We start from the raw sequence: 10,242 nt of genomic DNA on the forward strand, positions 1-10,242 counted from the left end.
ATTTCTGTAGTTACTAAATAGACCCCATTCTCTCTATAAAAAGATCAAAATGCCCTTAGTAGAGAAAAGAAATTTGTCTCTCATTTCTGTATTTTTACTAAATAGACCTCATTCTCTCTATAAGAAAAAGATCAAAATGACCTTGGTAGAAAAAAAGAAAATTATCTCTCATTCTCGCTACAATATTTTTTTTAATACAGTGATGATGTTCTTAATCACTGAACCAAATATACTGTAAATGATCATAAATATTATAATATTTTATACACATATTTAAACCTAAATTCAAGATAATTTAGGAAAAGAAAAGTAACATTTCTTGAACTCAGAACAGATATCTCAGATGCATGAGGAAAGGAGTCTGAGTACAATAGAGTTGCACTAATACTGATTGATGCCTAACTAATTACATTCCGAAATATGATATAATACATAGAAGTCCATAATTGGTAGTTCAAGAAAAGGCAACCAAAGAACATCACATAGATTGACATGATCATAGAGATGGACGGCACCCTTGGTGGCTATTCATTCAGTGCTTGCAGGCCCCAAGTCTTCCTTCTTCGCTGCCACCTCAAACCTTTGTAGGATGGAATTCATCTTAGAATAGTTGTGAAACTGCATCACCAGAAAAATTCAGAACATTTTAATCCATTATTGTTACTACCAGCACATAAATTTCCTTCTCTGAATGATTATTGTAGCAAATTGAAATATACCTCCTCTAAAATTTCTTCAAATTTGGCATGAAGTTGTTGTCGTCTTGACTTTCCAGTTTCTCTTAGCAAGTCAGATTCTGAGCGCAAGCTAGCACCCTTTCATATAACTCAGAGATCATGGTGTTAAGAGGTAAACATAGTCTTCACAAGCTTACATATGCAAGATGACAACTCATTAACAAAGTCCTTTAATGCTTTCGACAATGCTCGGAACAAGAGATTGGAAAGTGCTTATTTTACTGGAGAAACAATGCTGAGAGGGAAGCATGTGGTTGTCCAGAAAGACCAATGCTATAAATAACAACACAACCTCGCACACCCTAACAACTTTGCTTATAGGGTCATGCCACCTGAAGCACAAGCAAGCAGATCAAACACTAGAGGTTAAGTTGTTGGTCTTGGTTGTATCAACACTCACCCAGAAGTGCCAGGTCCAAAATTGGAAAAGATTTGTCCGAATCAGCATTAGCAACTTCAAAGGGACCGATACGCGTATCGGAAAAATAGTACCGACAAAGATGTCGGACAAATAATGCTATTACTCCAGACTGAGGTGTTAAACATGCTAAATCAGTTTAAACAACTTTAAATCTTTTCACAAGGAATCAAAGAGTATATACCTTTGTAACCATAGCTTCAGCTTTCCTTTCCCTGGGCTCCAGGCATTGCAGCTTCCATTCCATCTCTGCGTTCACAGTATTAAGCTTCTGAGTTTCATCTGCATGTCTGGCATCCCTCTCTGTTTCCGCAGCCTTGATCAGCTCCTCAGCTTGTTTAGCTGACATTCATTTTACAACATTAAAAAAAAAACTATTTTAAGAAAACGAAACTTCAACTTTTGTCCACTACAATTCAGTAATTGACAATGTGTAAAGTCATACATAGATGGTAATAAAAAAATTCCAAAGAACTACCTTTCCCTTGCTTCTCAATCAATTTTGCTTCGACAGCCATGATAGAAACCCCTTCGTCACTCAACTTAACTTTCAAAGCTTTGACATCCTTCTCAAGAGTTTTAGCAGAATTTACCTGGCGAATACCAGTGACAAGAAAAAATAAGATACAAATTGTATGCCAAATCTACAAAAAAACAAAAAAAAGTTATTCAAGTGCTCAAATACACTCTGCTTAACAGCATCTGTTGCCAAGTAAAATTAAACAAATATGTTCTTGCATATTGAGATACATGAACCTTTTAATTTCTCCAGTTAGCTAGCTCTCAATGAGATCCATATTTCACTGATCTGATGATTCCAAACTATCATGCAAATTTGGGTGAGGTGAACAAGCTAGTGCAAGTAGGGTCATTACCAGAGCCAAATTTATTGTCCTAGGTCCAACAGATGAACCCAATGGATCATCTTACAAGATAGTCACAAAATATTACATATGTTCCTCTCCACCTAAACCATCCCATCTAAGTCCATAAGCAATATATTCTTCAGATCACCCTTTCCAGTGAATAATAGATCCCAGATATTAAGACTCGTTGGTGTTGTTTGCAGATCCATATACCAAAAGCTTTTGCTTTGGGTAACTCCTTGTAGTTATGCCTTTGACACTTCTCTTTGCATTGCTCAAGTTGCAGTTAACACTTTCAGTCCTCCCATACTTTAGTTTAGATGCCTTAATTTCTTATTTTCACAGATCAAGTTTAGAGTCAATCTCACAAAGTGGTCACCACCAAAACCAAATACAACTAGAAAGTTCTTCTTAAATGTGTCTGATAAGTTCATCCATTTTAAGCGCAAAAAGGACTTAAAGTTGATTGTTGACACACTGGCGATATGACAGGGAAATCGTTAGATGCTCTTGTTGTCTTAATCCTTGTGACAACTCCATCACATATATATTTTTTAATCATATACAACAACTACATGTTATCAATATATTGATATTTCAATTTTCAATAGAGACCTATATTAACATGAATATTAATGCAGTGCCAACAATAAGTATAAGATCCACAAAAAACCACTGTAAGTGAATATTTGGACAAGGTCTATCATGCAAGGTGCTCCTATTTAAAAATAAAACAATAAAGAACACAGTTCATGTTTATGAGCCAAAGATAACCATACTTGTTCTTGTATAGCCTGCATTCGAGATAGGTGCTTGGTCAATTTATCATGTACCTACAAAACAAAATATTGCATAAATCAGTAAATGAAGTCATTTATAAAGAAAAAACATATTGAGTGTATGAAATGCATCTCTCTAGAGACAAATCAGCTTCCCTAATTGCGAGGATTAAAGACAGTAGAAGTTTGAAAGCCTTTATATTCTATGGAAAAACATTGCTACATGATCTCCCATGTGCTCAGTGTTAATGCCTGTTATCCTTGAACCATTAAGTCAATATCATTAGCATCATTTAGAGAATTTTATTTTATTAAGATAACGCTTCAGTTCTTGAAATGATTGTTCATCAGTTGATCTCCAAAGATATGGTACCTCTCCTGATTTCACTTTAAAATGTAATATAATAAAAGGTAATAGAATAAATTAAAGTAATATTTTAATAGAATTGTGAAGATGGTCTATTATAAATAGAGAAGCATCAAGAAAAAGTTAAGAGGAAAGTAAGGGGCAAACCTGAGGACAGAAATGGATTACAAAAGTGAATAAATCTGAGTGTCAAACTTAGCATCCAAGGGATATTTCCTGTTGCAGGAGCCTAACAGCATATAGTTAGTAATATTTCAAAACTTGTTTTGAAAAAGCACCGGAGCCACGAAGTCCTGTAGTCAAACATGCCTTCTACGCTAAAGCTCAAAATAAACTAAAGAACTATTTTCTTGGTTAAAACAATAATTTCCAAGTTGGAAGAAAAGTCCTGCTATCATTATGTCAAGATTTTTCAACTCGGACAGAATTCTTGCTATAAATTCCGATGCCTGTTCATCCAAGCTCAGATATTTCTTGGCTGTCACTCTATCTTCTTTGCTTCCTCACACCTCTACTGCTCCTGAGGTAGACACTGGTCCACAGTTAAAGCCCAATGAATTAGTGTTCTATACTTCCGTTGATGTTCAAAAGTCAAGGACTCCCAAACCCTCATGCATGCACATGTTCCTTCATAGGAAGTGAAGAGCAACATGTACTCATGTGACTAGAAAACTATAAGCATCAAGGAGTAGAAAATTCACCATCAGGAACTTAGATTAAAAAGATCATGAAAGTTTTGTTTGAGGTATATAATCATAGAGGTAATACATATTTGCTAAAAGAAACAAAAAGTTACATACCTTTGAGTACACCTCCAAAGTGGAAGTTTTCTCTTGAACGCTCTGCATGGCTGACCTTTCAGAGTTCTTCACCTCAGTTCGATACGACTTTTTCTCTTCAAGTGCCCTCTTTGGAAAAAAATTAGATATCAAGAGTTACTTGATATTATTACACGAAAGACAACTATCTAAAATACTGGATTCTTACTCCAGATTGCCAGCGGAAGTAAAATTAAATAGATATAAGGCCATTATTATGAAGTAAAGCCATTAATAAGCAAATAAAACATTCAGCAAATTCATGTGACATGCACGATACAAAATTTCATGCTATCAATAGCACAGCACTGATTGATCTGATTGCATAATTATTTCATCCGCTGACTATTTCATGTTGACTTGCACAAAATATTTGAGGAAACAGATAAATTTAACAACAATTTAGTTACTATCATTCTTACTATGAATAATGTTTGGTTCAAATAAACATCATCAATTATAAATCAAATTTGAGAAAATAAAAGAAAACTCAATGTGCAAGCGCTGGGCCACAATCTGCAGAACCTTTGTCCATAAGGAGTTATACATCAATATTATTTTGGGAAATTCAAGATAAAGTTATTAACGCAAAAAACCACGAAGTATACATGCTGCCTTGAAACTTCCAAGTCTTAAGAAACTTCAGACTTGCATTTTGTATCAAAATATCATTCTTAACTCTTTGTAAGTGTATGTGATCATAGAAATCCAAAGAATTTATCTTCATGGCAATCTGAGATGTTAGATAAATCGATTTGGTTTGTAATATAGTAAATAATATTTCTCTATCATTAAGGCTTATAAATTATTAGCAACTAAAATACCTGAGGTTCCACTAGTCATTCAAAAAATCATTTTTAGTATGATTGAAAACATACTTTATTTTCTTTCTTATTCCATAGTTCTGAGTTGCAACTTCATAGTAAGAAACATTCAATTTACATGATCGTTACATCTATGTGTACATAGAACCATATCAATTTTTTTCAATTTCACAAAAAGATAAATTCTACACAAGAAAGTGGTTCCTGAATATTGAACCTGTAGCTTGTCAGGGGACTGAACAATTTTAGATGACAACTTGGAGTTTTCTTGGGCATTCTTCACTAACTCAAAATCAGCTTGAGAGATCTGCAAGATAAAAGTTAACAATCAAACTATACATTTTATCATCATATGCAAGCCATAACAAAGTGTATCAATTCTCAGTGTTAGAAGCTAAAAGAGGGCATCCTGAGCAATTGCAAGAATTGGGTTCATTGATATTCCTGGTATAGTAGATGCTATCACACATACTGTCATACTCAATTCGATGGAATTGTTTGATCTTAAAGGAGATCTTCTATAATTTCGAACATAAGGGGTTATTTCTTGATTTCATCCAGTTACGAAACATATCATGAAATTTGATTATCCAAAGGCCACTCGGTGAGCCAAAAATAAGCTAACAAAGCAGCAGCAGCAATGCCATTTCAGTAAACAATTGAGATCTAAAAATGACTCCAAAATCGAATGATGATGTATTTGCGAGACCAAAAGAATAAAATCCTTGAAAGATAGAAAATTATGCGTGCCAGATATCAAGGTAAGTGTATACTGTTTGCAGATGTTTGAAAAGTGAAAGTGAAACAATATAATTATGCGCAGGCAACACTGTTAGTTTGTGTAATATGTTTTTAGATTTACCTTTTTTTCCGCAAGACTGATTTTAATTTGAATTTCTAGGGCCCCAGTGCATATACAAGCAGTCCTTTGACAATGAATGCTCAATTGGGTTTGGATTTTGGAGTGAGCAACAACATATAACCTTTTTGCTGATGACAAATGGATGACATTTACTTGAAGACCTCCTTATAAATTTTCATGACATGATCATCGAGATGTTAACGACCTAAAATATTGAAAAACCTCCAACTGACTCGCAGCAGTATTGGCATCGCTGGGTACAAATCCATCGAATGAGTCCAGCAAAAGAAACACCATCATGTCCTTTTCTGCAAAATCTGAACTTGAACAAAACTTACATATCAGAAATGTTGATAGTTGCAATCTTCTTCAGAAAGTTTTACGTTGTAAATATCCTTTCCACATGTGGGGATAGAGTTGTGCATATTTAGCTACCCAAAATTCCACATGACTGGAACATTATTTAGCCACATTTTGTACATTAAAGGCCATGCATCGCTAAGCATTCGGGTGGTACATCTTAGAGGACACAACGGACAAGCTTATAATTACGTTTAACTTGTGGAGAATTTTGCCAACATCCACTCAGGCAAAGGTGCATATTACATTTGTTAAGGCATGCATCAAGTTATAAAAACACATATTATACAATATTAATCCACTGACTTAGTCGGAAATCTGGAATGCAGGGAATGGAAAAACAACCTTGTCATTAATAGCATCAGTCTTCTCTTTGAGTGCTTTGGCCATCGTCTTCAATGACATCTGCTGCTTGTTATAATTCTGAATAGTCTGTCGCAGATCCTTGACCTCTGCATCCAACTGCTGAACTGCCGGCTCTTCCATCTGTCGTGCAACTTCATGGTCCAAAATCAGCTTGTTAACCTGCAACATTCAAGTAACAAGCTGATCATTATCACTCGACCCATTATACCAAATATGACTATCATAGCCAAATTAAAGTGGATGCAAAGGAAGAAGAAAAGACCTCAGCGATCTTTGCTTCGAGATCTGCCCTTCGTTCCTCATATGCCGGGAATTGATCGACAATAGGCTGCAGCATGTTCAGCTTCTCCTCCCTAAGGATCCCACGGAGAGATAAACCATTCAACATCCAAAGGCCGGATACTTTTCACGGTTCATTCGGTAGGATTCTCACCTGTAATATATGAAGTTGACGATGGTGCTAAGGATCTGAAGGGTGCGCTTGGTATCAGGCTTGATGAGATCGCGAAGATTAAAGCTGCCGAACCGGATGGAGCCGAGCATGCCCTTGATCTTGCGGTACAGATTGAAGGTCCGGATGGCGTCCACATGGTGGTCGGGGTTATCCAGATGCTCGAGAGCACTGAAAGCGATCTGTATATCCGATTCTTCGCTGCGAAGCGAGGGGGGAACAAGAGATCAGGAGTTAGGGTTAGGGTAAAAGGGCAGGGGGCAGACAGACGGGGTTTTACCCGAGGGGGTCGGCGAAGGCGAGGAAGTTGGAGTAGAGGGTGCACACGAGGTCGGCGGAGGGATTGGCGAGGTCCTCCGGCTTCAAGGCGGCGATGCCCACCTGGGCGAGAGCGCCGATGATCTCCGCCGCCGGGCGCTCCGGGAACGAGAAGCTCGACATCTCCTCCCCCCCCCGTTTGCTTTTCCCGCCCGATTGCAATGAGACCTATTAGAAGATGCTATCAGTGTTAGAAGCTAAAAGATTGCATAATTATTTCATCCGCTGACTATTTCATGTTGACTTGCACAAAATATTTGAGGTAACAGATAAATTTAACAACAATTTAGGTACTATCATTCTTACTATGAATAAGGTTTGGTTCAAATAAACATCATCAATTATAAATCAATTTGAGAAAATAAAAGAAAACTCAATGTGCAAGCGCTGGGCCACAATCTGCAGAACCTTTGTCCATAAGGAGTTATACATCAATTTTTTTTTTGGAAATTGAAGATAAAAGTTATTAACGCAAAAAACCATGAAGTATATATACATGTGCCTTCAAAATTCCAAGTCTTAAGAAACTTCAGACTTGCATTTTGTATCAAAATATCATTATTAACTCTTTGTAACTGTATGTGATCATAGAAATCCAAAGAATTTATCTTCATGGCAATCTGAGATGTTAGATAAATTGATTTGGTTTGTAATCATGGATAATTTCTCTCTTAACATAAATTAATTACTATAAATGATGTATTATTTTATTACTAACTTATATATATATTTGTACTATAGTTAAAGAAATAATTAAATTTAGTTTCCTTAATCACGTAGATAATTTAAGAATTCTACTAATTTATTTCCTAATGGCTGATTTGATATTCAGAAAGTAAATAGTTTACATTTCATTTTTTATGTGTGAACAACAAGAGATGAATATTATATTATTTTCTTTATGTACGAAAGTAAATGAAAAATAAATTAAAAATTAAAATTAAATTATTATTTACCTTTCGGGGAGATCTTATCTTCTCCTATATAAAAGACATACTTCTCCCTCATTCTCCACTAAGCCTAACAATGGGAGGATTGAGGAGATGATATCGAGGAAGGGATAATTGAAGAGAGGTAGGATCCTTTCTTTTTCAATTAGTTTTGATTTATGTTTTGATATCTTGATATTGAGATTATTATTATTTTATGATTCGATGTTTTACTTTCAAAATTTCATGAGTAGTAAATAATGATAATTGATTTGAGATGTTATAATGATTATTTGATTTATTTCGATCTATTGAGCTTAAGTAAATTTTAATATTTATTTAATTATTAAAATTCTTATTTTTGGATTAACATAGTAGTTTTAATTTATTTAATTAGATATATATATGTTTCAATAACTATGTATGAATTTATATAATGTAATTAGTTTTAAATTTAAGATCATGAATTTAAAGTTTTAATTAATGAATTTGAGTCATTCTTTAATAATTTTAAATATTGAAATATAATTTAATAAGAGGAGTCTAATTGGAGTCTGACTTGAGTCAAGTTGATCGATCAGATCGAATCGACTCAACCCTTGTGGTCATGTACGACCTAGCTCATGTGATCAAAAGTACAACCTAGCCCATGTGACTTGGCATGACCCTACCTATGTGGTCGGGTAGAAGCCAGCCCATATAGCAAGGTACAACTCAACCCATGTGGCCAGACATGACCCAACCCATGTGGCTAAGTACGATATAGTCCATGTGGTCATGTATGACCCAGCCCATATGGTAAGGTATGACCCAACCATGTGGCTAGGCATGAGCCAACTCATGTGGCTAGGTACGATCCAATCCATGTGGCCATGTATGACCCAACTCATATGGTAAGGTACGACCCAACCATGTGGCTAGGACCAACTCACGAGCCAAGCAAGGCCTAGTTTAATGGCAAGGCTCAGCCCAACTTATAAGTGAGGCTTAGCCTAGTTCATGAAGTTAAGCCTGCCCAGCTACACGATTGACATTAGACATATAGTCACTCCTTTTATATAACCCGTCGTACTTTAACACAACTTAGTACTTGGAATAGGTATATACAATATATGTGGACTATGTATATGCAGTATATGTGACTCGTCCAAGACTCAGGTGGGTTGGTTCGATTTGGGTTAGCACTATACGATATAGTCCAATTTCCTCCCTCTTTCCTCCCTCTCTATTGGTTCGAGCTCATTAATTGACTAAATCAAACAGGTTTAATCAGTTAAAGTCGGTTTAGAGTGATTCCACTCTAACTTGACCAGTTCAAACTTATTTGACCTAATCGAGATCAATCAAATTGAAATTAGACCAGTCTAGGGTGATTCCAGACCGGTTCTATAAGGATTTGATGTTGATTCTATTAGATCATAATCGATTTGAGTTTGATTTAAGTCAATTGAGCTATTTCAATTAGAGTTTTGGTTGGTTGAGGATTATTAAGATGTTAATATTTCATATAAAGGTTTTATCATTTGAAAATAATTATTGATTTTTTATTTTCTTATGTTTATGATATTGATACGATGAGTATCATGTAGTAGATGTGACTAGACTAGTAATTCACATTGAGAGTACAACATGTGAAAGGAGCTATGGGCCCATCACAGTGCGGAGCCACCAATGAACATAGCCTAGCAGATTTACATCAAGTATGGTCTCTCATAATATTTAATCATATTGATTTATTGATGTATGCATGAGTGATTGGATAAGTGTAAATGAATGATCATGAATGTTTATGTATCCTTGCCGAGGGTAGGTATGATGATTCCCTTCGGGGATTAGCGGGCCGTCAGACATGATGGTTACACAGTTTCTCCATTCGCTATTGGGAGGAACGTGTTCCCACTTGGGCAGATGAGGGATACCACTCCATCCGCTGTTGGGAGTATGATATGAATTATCTCCATCCGCTGTTGGAAGTACGATATGAATTATCTCCTACCGAGTCACGCTACCTCATCTCGAGCCTGACACCATATCCTCTATCTGCTGTTGGGAGGAACGTGTCCCCACTTGGGCAGGTGAGGGATACCACTCCATCCGTTGTTGGGAATACGATATGAATTATCTCCATCCGCTGAGGAATCCATCCC

General features: G+C 35.9%; 1 protein-coding gene across 2 annotated transcripts; it reads right to left on the minus strand.

The window, feature by feature from the left end:
• Positions 1-364: 364 nt before the first annotated feature.
• LOC135626168 (kinetochore protein NUF2 homolog) lies at positions 365-7,336 on the minus strand. 2 transcript variants are annotated; one of them, XM_065131275.1, is made up of 11 exons: positions 7,129-7,335; positions 6,831-7,049; positions 6,660-6,750; positions 6,377-6,556; positions 5,027-5,116; positions 3,968-4,075; positions 2,801-2,854; positions 1,634-1,748; positions 1,340-1,497; positions 720-815; positions 365-618 (listed from the first exon to the last, which is right to left on the minus strand). In XM_065131275.1, exons 1-11 carry the CDS (start codon positions 7,287-7,289, stop codon positions 529-531), a joined length of 1,362 nt encoding a protein of 453 aa, XP_064987347.1. In that variant the 5' UTR covers positions 7,290-7,335; the 3' UTR covers positions 365-528. The 2 variants fall into 2 exon arrangements, with proteins under 2 accessions (XP_064987347.1, XP_064987348.1); XM_065131276.1 differs by lacking the exons at positions 365-618; positions 720-815 and adding an exon at positions 823-1,267 and having other exon boundaries at positions 7,129-7,336.
• Between the last annotated feature and the right edge of the window lie 2,906 nt (positions 7,337-10,242).

The sequence above is a fragment of the Musa acuminata genome, chromosome BXJ2-11, assembly GCF_036884655.1.
Source record: "Musa acuminata AAA Group cultivar baxijiao chromosome BXJ2-11, Cavendish_Baxijiao_AAA, whole genome shotgun sequence".
Classification (NCBI taxonomy): domain Eukaryota; kingdom Viridiplantae; phylum Streptophyta; class Magnoliopsida; order Zingiberales; family Musaceae; genus Musa; species Musa acuminata.

Coding starts and splice junctions, on each gene's coding strand:
- LOC135626168 (XM_065131275.1), bottom strand. CDS start 7,289: ATGTCGAGCTTCTCGTTCCCGGAGCGCCCGGCGGCGGAGATCATCGGC. Junction 7,050..7,128: donor GCCTTCGCCGACCCCCTCGG/GTAAAACCCCGT, acceptor CTCGCTTCGCAG/CGAAGAATCGGATATACAGA. Junction 816..1,339: donor CTGAAGCTATGGTTACAAAG/GTATATACTCTT, acceptor GTTATATGAAAG/GGTGCTAGCTTGCGCTCAGA.